This window comes from Bos indicus x Bos taurus, chromosome 3 (genome assembly GCF_003369695.1).
Source record: "Bos indicus x Bos taurus breed Angus x Brahman F1 hybrid chromosome 3, Bos_hybrid_MaternalHap_v2.0, whole genome shotgun sequence".
NCBI classification, from domain to species: domain Eukaryota; kingdom Metazoa; phylum Chordata; class Mammalia; order Artiodactyla; family Bovidae; genus Bos; species Bos indicus x Bos taurus.
The window spans coordinates 50,504,550-50,518,342 of NC_040078.1; the positions used below are offsets into that span (position 1 = coordinate 50,504,550).

Genomic DNA, 13,793 nt, shown 5'->3' on the forward strand with positions numbered 1-13,793 from the left:
AAGTAAAACATTTGTTATGAAGTTATATTTGATTGTAATCATGTTTTTCTTAATTTTTAAATAAAGATATATTTTCCCATTTGGGGCAAAGAATAAGAAATTGAAATTTCTTACATGTAAGACATTATCTCATAGGGTTCAGAAAATAAAACATGTACCTATTGCTGAAATAAATGTTTTCTGATATACAGCAGAAGTTCAGCTGAAACTGAGACAGCTAGAATTCATAAATTGAACTCATTTCTTTAAAAACAGCCTGTAGTTTTTATTATTTTCTATTTTCAGCTTCTTCAATAAATTTGTTATATTTTTATTATAATAAAAAATGACAGCATTTGAAATAAACAACTTGAGTTTTTATATGCATGCCCACTATCTACATGAAGTAAGCAATGCAGACTTTAATCACGTAAAACATAAGTGTATTAACAGAAATATAGATATATCTGCATATCAAGTGCTAAAAGAATCACTGCTAGGAAGAAAAGTATTTCAAATTAATGTATAAGGACATTAAATATTCAGATGACTATAAAGAACAATATACATAACAGTGCCTTATATTTTCTTCTCCCATTACTAATCAGTTTATTAAAATTTATCATATTTACAACTCACTCACTTTTTCTCCAGTCATCCAAAAGAAGCTTTTAACAGAAAACTTAATGAGAATATTATAATCTAATTTCTAACACTCAAAAATCTTTGCTCAATTGATTTTAGTATCATTGATTTTAAAATCTAAGTATTTCACAGGTGTTTATTTTATACAACTGACCTACTACTTTTAATTAATGTATACTGTGCACTCCCTGATGCCTCATAAAACCCCCAGAACAACAACAGAAACTTGATACTTTATTTGATGTGAACCTTATAAACTGCCTGTCTAAAAGCTACAGATGTAGAAATTCTTCCTAAATTTCATATCAGTTTAGTTTTTGCCTCAAAAAGTAACACATGACTAAAATTCACACATCTATTCCACATATTATAGAACAAAAAATTTATTATCTGTATTTTAACATTTAATATCTATATTTTAATAATTCTAAATAAATCTTTAAAAAGGTAAATATTAAAGTTACTCTACTTTCTTCTTAATCTTCAATGAACATGCATTAACTTTTATATTGCTTTTTATAAAAAGAAACAAAACTCTTCACAAACAGCATGAGTGGTTACACTTTGCAAATGAAAAGAAAAATGAGATGTGAGAATGAGAGGGATAATCCTCAATTCAGGTAACTTCATTCTCTTATTTTTCTAACATTACTACCAGGTCCCACTATTCCTGAAAGTCAAAGATAAAAAAGGCAGTACCAAAAAGAGAGAAAAGAAGAATGTTGATTACCTCTCTAAGTTTATAGTAAACTTAGAAGAAAAGAAGGAGGAACCATAGGATACCCAGTAATAAGGATTTCTCCCTCCCTTCTATCTTCAGCTACAGCAATTCTCACTTCAGAAAACGGAAGAATTAAGTAATTTATTTCCTCCTATATTTTTTCTCATGTTAACAGGCAACAAACAGGAGAATGAGGGCTGATCCTGATAGCCTCACCAAAGTTATTTCTCCCTATCTAAAAATACAACGCTACTTTAGATGTATGGCTTGCACATGTGCCTTAGCTGCTTTCAACAAAAACAAAGTAAAAAAGACATTAAGTAGCTAATGATATTAGCTCTGAGACCACCTACCTCTCCAGGGTGCAATCTATCCCAGTTTTCATTAATGTATGTCATAAGCTCAAGTTCAGAATCAAAGTATTTCTTCTTGTGAATAACACTTAGGTTGTAAAGGCATAGGTGTGCTATATCTACCCTGGAATCCAAAAATAATCAAATAATATGAAAATAATGTTTTGGTTATTATTTTTAAATCACACATTATTATTATAAAACCAGCTATTAAAAAAATCCAAAGTTTTTAGATGAACAGATGGTTAATATCATGTCATATTCACAACAAATCATTATATGAAAATAAATGAAAAACATTAATTTATCCTGAGTAATAACTAAAATTTAAGATATTTGATTTCTTAAAAGAGAATCTGATGTTTAAAAGTAATTTATGATCTAAAATTTCATGTTTTCACTACTACATAAGCTATAAAATGGATCACACTTTAACAGATTTTATCTGATTCATTAATGAAATCCTATCTTTTCCTAAAATATGTAAAACATTTAACAAAAACATCTAAGTACTTACTATAAGCATTTTCAGTAAATCTCCAAAATTCATCATACTTCCCATGCCCAAGGATTACTTAACTGAAGCAGAAACTGGCATATTATAAGACCTTTCTCTCTTCTACCGTATTCTGAAGGCCCAAAAGAACTAGAAACATGAATAAGAATTTTGAAGATCTAAAAGATATTTCAAAGTTACTTTTTATGCCATTAGAAACTGAATGGCCTTATTATGTTAGCAATAAAACTAGATAACCTTTGGGAAAGATAACATCAGGCTTGAGGATAAATAAAGGAAAAGAAAGAAAACTAGGCATAAAGAACAAATTTTTCTTTAAGCTAAGTAAATGTATATAGAAAAGTTTCATCCTGTAGATTTAAAACACAATTCTTCTTTTGCTCCTTAATAGAAAGGTCCATACTTACCATTGTAATGGTAGACGTTTGAGGTATTCTGGTCCAGAACTGCAGACAGAGCAAATAAATGTATAAAATCTAAAGAAAAAGAAAGTTGTAAGTGAGCAAGCAAGAGTACATACAAATTATTTACCAATTAAAATTAATATTCAGCAAGTACATATCCTACAATTGACATAAGGACTGATACACAAAGCAAAATATAATCTGAATCATGACACTGTAAAGAATTTCTTCTCTAGTAATGACAAGTAATGAAACAGTTTGTATATGGGGGGGGGGGGGGCAGGATCAGTTTTTTTTTAACCATTAGAGACCTTCAGAATTCACATACAGATTCATATAAGTATAGCTTACTAATGACTTGTTTGTACTGAGAATTGTGATGGCTGCTCTCTTATGTTATAGTCACTGTTACTTTTACGTGTCCAAAACAATCTGGTAAAATAAGCCCAGAAGACAAGCTGACTTTGCTAAGGTCAGAAAAACAATAAACTGCATAAACTAGGATTTAAACCTAGGGTTTTTGATATTACATATAACTTTTCTTCCTAGAGCCCTATTTCACATTCTCTTAATCAAAAAGGACATTTTTTGACATTCTTTAGATCTGACATTCTTTAGATCTAAGATATAAACTGTGCATCAAGGTTCTGTGGCCTTTTCCAATTGCTTGTCATGAGACCTATTTGATCTTCTTTTAAAAAGGTATCAATGAGAATAATACAGAGTATTGTGGGGCAATAGGTACCAATATAATCACTGGTCAAATACTTTAAAAGCTTTCTGTAATAATATCCAAAAGCACAAAAATTACATTTTTTAAAATTATGTATAATTTAAGTATATTAAACAATATGTTCCCTCTAAGCTGAACCTTTTGCAAATCAAACTTGAAAAAAAAAATAAAAAACCTTTAGAAATGTGAAAAGGCAAACAGACACACAACTTCTAAAAGCTAAAAAAAAAACAAACAAACAAACAATAAATGAGTCAGTAATGCTCAAATGCCCTTCTCTCACCTGTCTCCAAATAGCATTGGCTTTTGAAGGCATTGCACACAAGCTTCATGAAACCACTGTTTACATTTGCAGCACTGTAGCATCTTTAAATACCAGCTATACAAAAAAATTTAAGATTAAAATTAAAATTACTACCTTTCATGAGGTAAAGGTTAAAAAAAAACTACGACAAAAGTGACGTGCAGAATATAGTTGTGATTATAGCATCATAGTTCTGATATTGTGTTAAATTTTTTCCTTCCCAAAAAGTTTATTAATATTGACTACATCATCCCTTCTCTTTTTATTCTTGAGAATTTATAAGCTTTTGAAAGCTATGTCTACTGTTTCTGGTTAACAAGAGTGTGTGTGTGCACACACGCATGCACACAACTAGTTACTCAGTAGTGTCTGAATCTCTGCGACCCCATGAACTGTAGCCTGAGAGGTTCCTCTGTCCATGGAAATTTTCCAGGCAAGAATACTGGAGTGGGTTACTATTTCCTACTCCAGGTGATCTTCCCAATCCCAGGATGAAACCCATGTCTCTGCGTCTCCTGCATTCGCAGGTGGATTCTTTGCCACTGGACCAGTTGGGAAACATGGGTCCTAAATTAGTAAAGGATCTTTGACAAGTCTGTGATTTTTTTTTTTTCACATCAACAGTCTCAGAGGTCACCAATATGTAGAGCTATTTTGTCCTATATACCAAATGACCATAGGCAACTTTATTCCTCACTGTGTTTCCATTATTCTTGTTCATTATAACGCAAAGGAGTATAGCAATTTAATAAATTTGATTAACATAATTAACAAACCTAATCTAAGATTCCACCGGTATAAAGGCTCTGTGACAGATTTTGTCCTCTTTCAGATAGCTGAACATACTATAACTGAATCTTCAGCTGAAGGTAAGTCTCTTTTTAGTTAGTACATGGTTTTAATATATAAATATCCTTATTTGCCACCAAATTAATACCTTTTCTTCAAATTCTTTTGCTCACTAAGTGAGCCCCACCATTAATCTTAAGCCATTTACATGCAAAGGCAAGACAACTACTAGTAAGGCAAAAAACTAATGAATACTATTTTCCAAGTACTCTGTTAGGTGTTAAAGTGTTAGCAATATCAAACATAGTTCATGTAGTCAAGGGATTAAAGAACAATGAATAATCTGCTCCATAAAATAATGTCTATAAACTTCCCTGATGGCTCAGAGGGTAAAGCGTCTGCCTGAAATGTGGGAGATCTGGGTTTGATCCCTGGGTCGGGAAGATCCCCTGGAGAAGGAAATGGCAACCCACTCGGGTACTCTTGCCTGGAAAATCCCATGGATGGAGAAGCCTGGTAGGCTACAGTTCATGGGGTCGCAAAGAGTCAGACATGACTGAGAGGCTTCACTTTCACTTTCAAAACACTAGGTATAAATGATTAAAGGAAAAAGATCCATCTCTTTTCACTGTATCTCTTTTATAAATGATTTAAAGAAACCAGACATAATGTTTTTCAAATCTGCAAAAGACCAAAAACTGAAAAATATTATAAAAATGTTAAACCACAAATAAAAATTCCATAAGATCAGAGACAAGGTAGAATGAAGAAATAAAAATAATTTATATGTTCACTTATTCATGTTTTCAGCACTGAACAACTTATATGTCCCTGCATCCTCTAGAGAGCACCTCTGTCTTAAGAAACATGGAGTCCAATAAGATTTAAAAAACCAATAATTATAATTTAAATAGAGTTAAATGTAAAGTTATTCACTAACATTTGTTTATGTGTAGCACAAATACATGGTACACAATTTGGTTTAATATCAGTTTATATGAAAAAAAGAACTATAAGTTTTAGTCAACCACCAACAAACCCAGAATAAGCCAAAAGAATATGATGGGACATATTCAACCAAAGAGAGGTAACACAATCTTTCCTTGCAATAACAGAAGCATAATACTTAGAACTTTTAACAGCTTCATTATATTGTCAGACTATTCCTGGAAACACTGCATTGTGAAATCATGGCACCATATTTCAAGAGTAAACTTTCAAAAACTGAAGAGCAACAAAAACAGAGTTCATAAAGAATGTTTGATGTGAATGGAGATTTTAGCCTAGATGAGAGAACACCTGGTATGTCACTGAGAGAGTGGGAAATATGATTACTGGACTTAACTATTTTAAGAGCTACCTCTACAAAAAGTAAGAGGCATGGGTTTAGTTTCAAAGAGCAGAACTAGAACTAGTGATCAGAAATTAAAGGTAAATTTCTAAGCATTCTTAGAACTGTTTGCTGGCTCGCTTATTCAGCAAACATTTAATGGTAGATAAATAAAACTATGGTCTCTAATCCTCCCCAATTTTCTTTACTGATACTTTCATGCATTTACAATTCACTATCACTCCAATACCATAATCAGTAACAAAAATAAAGTAGACAATATAAGCAATTAAAAATTAAGGGCATTAAATATCTGTATTTACTTACTCTCCAGGGCCTCCACAATAGCAGTAACATTGCTGGACATTGGTTTTATGACCTGCATCCCATTCAAGGTCTGCCACACTATAGGGTAATGTCTGCTTCATGACTTGCAATGCTTTGGCATTTGGTCCTTTCTTAAGCGCACCACCCCTCTATATTAGAGGGAAAAAGTTATTTAAAAGAGTGAAGGATAAAATTTTAAATATAATTCTCTAATTTTAAAATGCTTCTGAAACTTCCAAAGAAATTTTCATTCTCAATTTCTTACCATATCACAAACTGTTTGACCAATAATAATCTTTATTTTATTGTCTTTTCTTTCAAATTATTGCCCCAATTCCAAGACCACTATCAGAATAAAGTGCAAGAATAGTTGCAAGTCACTTAAGCATCATTAGTCAAACAATAAGCAGTACCTCTTTCTACCCAGCACTGACTGCTCATTTCATTCAGATAAACTTTCAACGTACACAATCATTACGTTGATAGTGCCTTACAAATTTCCATTTAGGGCATTAGCCCAAAACACTTAAAAGATACCTTTGTTGTTGTTGCAAAAACACACTGTCGACAGAGCCATTTTTCATCTGAATCAATCACACTGGAATCAATATGAGGTGTGTGACACAACTGATGATACCCTTAATATCAAAAAAAGCATAAAGCAAATTCTATTTTATTAATAAATACTGCAACACAATTTAAAGAAGGCATTTTAGTATTCTCTTTCCTACATTAATATATTTATAACTGATGACTAAACTTATGGTAAGAGCTTCAAATTACCAATGTAAAGAATTTTTAATCATTAATCATCAACAGGGGCATTAAGTATATAACAAACATTTCCACAAGATTAAAACAAATCAATGCTTACCTTGGCCACACTTATCACATATAACCATTTCATTGGGAGCTTCTGAATACTCTTCTTGACATATTGTACAGACCATTTCCCCACTTCCAGTGGCTCCTGAAATATTTAAAATATACATAAAGAATTGTACCATACAACAAAACTACTTTTTTGACTGAGAGAGCAGCCCATGCTGGCAACATGTTTCCTAGATCATAATGGCATTTTCTCAAGGCAAAGTACTATACACAAAACACTCTCTCTCTGATCCCTACCTCTGTTCTCACCTTTAACTGAAGACACCTTACTGTCTGCCTTCACAATTTAATCTGCCTTTTGGCAAAGGGCATAATTTAAAATGCTTTCAGGCAGGATCCCTTACCATTCACTTCCAGTGTTTCCACCATCCTGGGAGGCGGGAAAAGCCAATGTTTTTGAACACTAGAACAACTCTCCAGAACACACACCTACCCATGTACATGTACTCACTCACCCTACACTGCCTAACATCATGAGACTAAAGAAAAGGGGCAAGGAAGATCCATCAATGACTCGTTACTCTCAAGTTTCAGAACATTTATTTTTATTCACTAATTTACAAAAAGGAAAGGCTGAACACTATCAGATCTACAGCTCTGAAATATGGAAACATGGTGTCAGTGTACCCTAAACAATACCACACTGCAACAAAAATGAGGGGTTCCACCATTAATTTTTAACCTGAATAAGTTATTTCTTCCTTAAACATTTATATTCTGAAAACAATTTTATTCCACAAAATTTAGAATTTCATCACTTTTAACACAATTATAATAATCTCAATTTAAATATACATAAAATACTAATACACATATACTTTATTCACATACCAGCAATAATAAAAATGTATAATTTTGTGCTATGAGCCAGCACTGTATTAGGCTCTTGACAATATTATTTAATTCTACAATTTATTAGATAAATATCCTATTTATAGAGAAGAACTAAGACTCAGAAAGATAAAGGAACTATAGTTCAAGGACCCTTAATCACGTATCAAGGGTAGAATTTAAACCCAGATACACCATATTTTCTCCACTGTGAGCTGTTTCTTTTCATTAATACTATATATAATGTTTCTTCCATCAAAAGAATTTTTCACACTGTAGGTTTCAAAGAGTGTAACTTTTTTGTTTTAATTTGGCTACGGGATCTTAGTTGTGGGTTCTAGTGGATTGAACCCAGGATCCTTGTGTTGCAAGTATGGACTTTTAACCATTGGACCACCAGGGAAGACTCTCGAAAGTCTAACTTCTAATAGTTGTACGCTATTCTTTCCAGTAGAAATAACCAAATTTACTTTTTTATGACTATTCTTAGATATGCAGGTTACCAAATTTTTTGCTTGTTTTTTCCATTTTTCCATTTTTGTTTTGGCTCTTGTCCTCTCTCCTCTCCTCTCAGGCTCTGTTCACATAGCTGGATGTGGCTTCCCACAGTTTCTCAGTTTATAGCTCCAGTCAGGAGAGCAACCAGACTGCACCTAGAACCTCTCAGTCCAAATCTGCAACTTCCTGGAAAAGGAGCAATAGGCCCAGATTGCAGTAGGTGCCTGTTCTCTCATTATAACCATGTAGACTGGTGTGGGGGAAGGCAGTTCCTCAGAAAAGAGGGTGCTGATCCAAAAGACCTACGTGTTCACCTCAAGAAAACTATCTTGAGGAAGCAGAGAACTGCCTTTAGTTGTGATATCCAGTATGTCTCTTTTACCATCAGGTTTACAAAAACTTTCTGCATAGCTTATTAGCCTTCTTAGTCTCCCTTACTCTAAGCCCAAATGACTATAAAGCCATTTCATCTTAGATGTGCCCAATTTTTTGTTGTTGTTAAAGCTACAGGAAACATTTTTCATCTGGATTTTTTACTTCTGAATTATTTCTTTTGAGTAAACTGCTACAAATGAATCTATTGTATAGATGAAAGCATGGAAAACATTTTTATGCATTTAATGCATTTTTATGCATTTATTGCAAATATCCAAGAGAGAAATGTAATATTGCTACCAGCAGTGTACCATTCACAGAAACCATAACAGTTATTAAGATCAAAATCCTTTAAAAATTATTTAATGGTTTTAACATGGTATCTGTTGCAATGCACAATTCTTTGATTACTAATATGACCATACATTGCTTTTATTTATGTAAACTTTCTAAAAGAATCTTATTAGATGAGTTAAACTACTATAATTTATTAAGTCATTTTGATGTATAACTACTATATACAGGATTCTTACAGGAAGAAAACTATTAAAGCTACACTCCACACTGACATCTGCCATAATGCAATTTCCAGGTTCACTTACTCATTCTATAGCAATTCCAAGTTATATGTGTGCAACTTTCTAGGTGTCAGAAAGAATTAAATGGCCCAAGAGCTATCTAAGAATAGTAAAAGGAGCCAGCAAGGAAAAAACAATCACAGGCCACTGAACTGACATACTGAGTATGCCACATGCAGAACACAACCCCCTCACTTTCACGACATCTTTCTACCTCTATGTACAGCTGGTTTTCTTCTTCCTTTATGGAAGGAAGGATGAGAGAGAAGGAAAAAAGAGAAAGACCTTTATATTTAACTCACAGGAACGTCAAAAAGGTGGAAAAGTTGAAAGGGACACATACTAATAGAAGGGGAACAGAATCAGTATTACATGTTTCAGTTCCACCAGAAGGATCCATATTTACAAACTAAGAAAAGGGGGATAATTCTGTATGCAGGCTAATAAGAGGTATTCAGTATCACTACTATTGGAGACATTCTGTGCTCCTCCTATTCCTTTTCTCACTGACTCCTCAAGTTGAGATTCAAAACATCATTTAGTCCTTTAAATTGATCAGTCCTAAAACTGGAAAAAAATTTCTCTAGAAAAACATTTTACTAAAGTTAACAGCTATTGAACTCTCCATCTAATTCCTAAGTACCATGTATAAAAATGGCAACTAGAACATTCCAATTCCATTATCAAAACTTTTTATTCTCTAAAAAAAATTAAGAGTGAAATCAAGAATATGAACACAGCAGTAACCTACCATAAAGTCGCACCTCAGATTCAAATTAAAAACCCAGTTGATAAATACTTGAAAGAATTTGTCTCCTTTCTAATAAGGAGATATAAAAATATCTTAAGTGCAGACCCATTAACAAATTACAAGGATACCCAAACTGGGGCTTTAGTTTGCAAAGTACTTGCACTTTTAATATTCATAATTTTTCATAAATATAGCACTTTCATGAAACAGATACCTGGGAAAATGCCTTTATTGAACAGATTTAAAGGGCATACAACAATTATAGTTTGCAATAAAAAGCATTACAAGAAACATACTTATAACCAAACCAAAGCATACCTGTATTCATTTCTACTTGTATCCAAATATAACCTAGTTTTGTTATCTAAATATAAAAACTCATAGCTAAGCAGTAATTTTAAACTATTCTTAAGGATAAGTATTTCTAGTATTCTAAAGCTATTTAATATATCCTAATCCCCCAAAACATCTGGCAAATAGTATGCTCTCAATAAATACTACCTCTCTATATAACTTCTTACTAATACAGGCAAGTAACAGTTAAGGTGAAGCCCAAAGTATTACTCATATTAATGGCTAAAATTTTTCGTCAAAGTTCTTAGAAGGGCCCTACCAGTAATTTATACATGTGCATCCGTCCTCTAATCTACTCTTATCAACAGAGCAATTCTTGATCTTCTTATCATCTATAACACAGATAACTCCTTGAAGACTGAATACCGCCCTGATTTTTTTTTTTAAGTTATCTTAATACACTGTACTAAAGAGACTAACACTAGAAAATGACAAGCTGAAGAAAATAAAATTTTAGTGTAAATCATGTCCAGGGGAAATAGTAGCACCTGCCTGTTTGAATGTCCTTCCAGAGAACCCAGGATTTAGAACTGTCTTCAAATATGATGAAGCAGCTCTGTTTCAATATGTTTATCTGGAAAAGAGGAAAACTTACAGTGATTTCTTTTAAAATCAAAAACAATCTTAAATTTAAATCCAAGATTATTAAAAGTTTACTGCAAAAACAGCAAAAGATGTATTAAGGTAACTTGCCTTTTTGATAGTTCCAAGATAAAACAAGCCATCTGACCATCTAGCTAGGACATCCTGACCCTCTTCAAATTTACATGCTGGCTTTTTGACTTTATGTCCATCCTGTAAAGACAGCTTGGTCAAGGATGTTGGGGTCTTTTGGTTTCGACGTAAAGGAGACCGCTTGTGGACCAGTGAATTACCTGCCCCTGTAGAGTCTCTGTTTAGGAAATAAATAATCACATATAAGACTGATTTACTTATAAAGCTTATATTTTATACCAATCATGTATTTATCAAAATGTTTTATCCATTAAAAACCTTATAATTAGGGAAAATACTAACAAGTACCTCAAATCATAAAAACTCTCCAGAAACAAAGAAGCTTAAAACAAAATTATAGCAGTTGTCAATATTCATTCCGTGTCAACCCAAGGGAGGCCAGGATTCAGCAACCACTCCAAGGTAACACATTCAGGAAAGCTATAATCAAAATGACAGCTATAAGTTGAAGTGGGTAGGCCATGGTTATGAGCAAAGGATGCCCTGAATCTCTATTTAGGTTTAAGTACGTATGTATTTATTTATTTGGCTGCGCCAGGTCTTAGTTGCAGCACACAGGATCTGGGATCTGTAGTTGCAGAATGCAAACTCCTAGTTGAGGCATGTGATCTAGCTCCTTGAACAGGAAGGGAACCCAGTTCCCTGTATTGGGAGTGCAGAGTCTTAGCCACTGGACCACCAGGGAAGTCCCTCATCTCTCTTTAGATAAAATAAAAGAAGTTGCATGACATAATTTCATAAGCACTAAATAAAAGAATAAGAATGATTATGTCCACTACTACATATATGATAAACAACAAGGACCCACTATGTAGCACAGGGAATGATATTTAATATCCTGAAAGAACCAATAATGGGCAAGAATTTTTAAAAGAATACATATATAGGGACTGCCCTGGCTGTCCAGGGGTTAAGACTCAGCACTCCCAATTCAGGAGGCACAGGTTTGATCCCCAGTCAGGGAACTAAGATCCCACATGCCACCCAGCCAAAAGAAAGAAAAAAAAACACAGAATACATATATATACACACATGTCATATATATAACACATATGTATGTATAACTGATGGAGAAGGCAATGGCACCCCACTCCAGTACTCTTGCCTGGGAAATCCCATGGACGGAGGAGCCTGGTAGGCTACAGTCCATGGGGTCGCCAAGAGTCGGACACAACTGAGCGACTTCACTTTCACTTTTCACCTTCATGCACTGGAGAAGGAAGTGGCAACCTACTCCACTATTCTTGCCTGGAGAATCCCAGGGACAGAGAAATCTGGTGGGTTGCTGTCTATGGGGTTGCACAGAGTTGGACATGGCTGATGCAACTTAGTAGCAGCAGCATGTATAACTGAATCACGTTGCTGTACACCTGAAACACTGTAAATCAACTATACTTCAACTGAAAAAAAGATTATGCCGCATGTAGTTAAAATACACTAACCAGTGATTCTGGGTAGTTGGGTATATTTAACTCATTGGAAGGGTAGTCATGACCTCCCTACAGGGTATCACTACTGAATGAAGCCTTGTTCACTGATGGGAATGCATCACAGTCCCTCAAGTATACTGACTTCTAGAAGTTTAAAAAAATACTGAGAGCCACCAATTTTTAAAAATCATATTCAACTGAGAAGCCAATTGTAAGATCACTTACATTTTTTAAGCATAAGACCCCAAAATTATATACTCCAAAATTACATTGTGACATATATCAATTACTGCATAAACAGCACAGCACACCACCATCAGCCTTCATAAAGATAACCAAGCAATATTTGTTTGGTTTCATCCTCCCAATTTAGACTTTTAACTAATTAAATGTACAATAATATGTAAAACTAGGTAGGTGATCATTCTAAAGCAGTATAAAAGTTAGGTAAAAATGAAGTAAGTAGGGAAGAAAAAAAAGTTTCCAATTGGGAATACCTATTTTCAATACCTAAGGATACACAAATTCTGGAAAATTCTGTCACAAACCACAACATGAATAAACCCTGAAAACATTACGATGAAGTAAAATCAGGCAGATAAAAAAGACAAATAATGTATATTTACACTCACATGAGGTAATTAGAGGAGTCAAACTGATAGAAACAGAGACTAGAATGGTTAAGTTCCAGGGGTGTGGAGGAGGGAGGTGTGAGAAGTTAGTGTTTGTATACCAGTGGCTGATTCATGTTGATGTATGGCGGAAACCAACACAATATTGTAAAACAATTATCCTCCAATAAAAATTTTAAAAACTAAATAAAGGGCATAGAGTTTCAAAGATACACTACATTCTAAATATATCCAAAGGAATAGTGACTGATATTCCACATTTGCTAAAAAAACATTCATCTATATAACCAAGAAGCTAAACAAACTCCAAGCAATATAAATTCAAAGAGATCTACATCTAGACAAAACACAGTAAAAATGTTGAAACCCAAAGAAAATCTTGAAAGCAGGAAGAAAAATAATTCTTCACATACAAAGAAACCCCAGTAAAGCCAACTTCTCTTCAGAAACAATGAAGGCCAGAAGGCAGTGAAATAGCATATTCAAAGAACTGAAAGGGAGGGAAAAAACTGTCAATTAAGAATTTTATATACAGTAAAACTGTGCTTTCAAAAATGAAGGTGAAAAAGATACTTCTAGATAAACAAAAACTAAGAGAATTTGTTGCTAGCAGAGT

General features: G+C 33.5%; 1 protein-coding gene across 3 annotated transcripts in view; it reads right to left on the bottom strand.

The window, feature by feature from the left end:
* Positions 1–13,793, bottom strand: part of MTF2 (metal response element binding transcription factor 2) — a 72,620-nt gene that overhangs the window by 15,244 nt on the left and 43,583 nt on the right. Inside the window, exons 2-10 of one of the 3 annotated variants that reach the window (XM_027536484.1) lie at positions 11,256–11,272; positions 11,074–11,175; positions 10,873–10,954; positions 6,977–7,072; positions 6,640–6,740; positions 6,103–6,251; positions 3,636–3,731; positions 2,623–2,691; positions 1,699–1,822 (exon numbers count right to left, since the gene is read on the bottom strand). In XM_027536484.1, the coding sequence (XP_027392285.1) occupies positions 1,699–1,822; positions 2,623–2,691; positions 3,636–3,731; positions 6,103–6,251; positions 6,640–6,740; positions 6,977–7,052 (615 nt within the window). In that variant the 5' untranslated portion in view covers positions 7,053–7,072; positions 10,873–10,954; positions 11,074–11,175; positions 11,256–11,272. Of the gene's footprint in view, positions 1–1,698; positions 1,823–2,622; positions 2,692–3,635; positions 3,732–6,102; positions 6,252–6,639; positions 6,741–6,976; positions 7,073–10,868; positions 10,955–11,073; positions 11,273–13,793 lie in introns of those variants that run through there. The other 2 variants (XM_027536482.1, XM_027536485.1) reach the window with 2 other exon arrangements.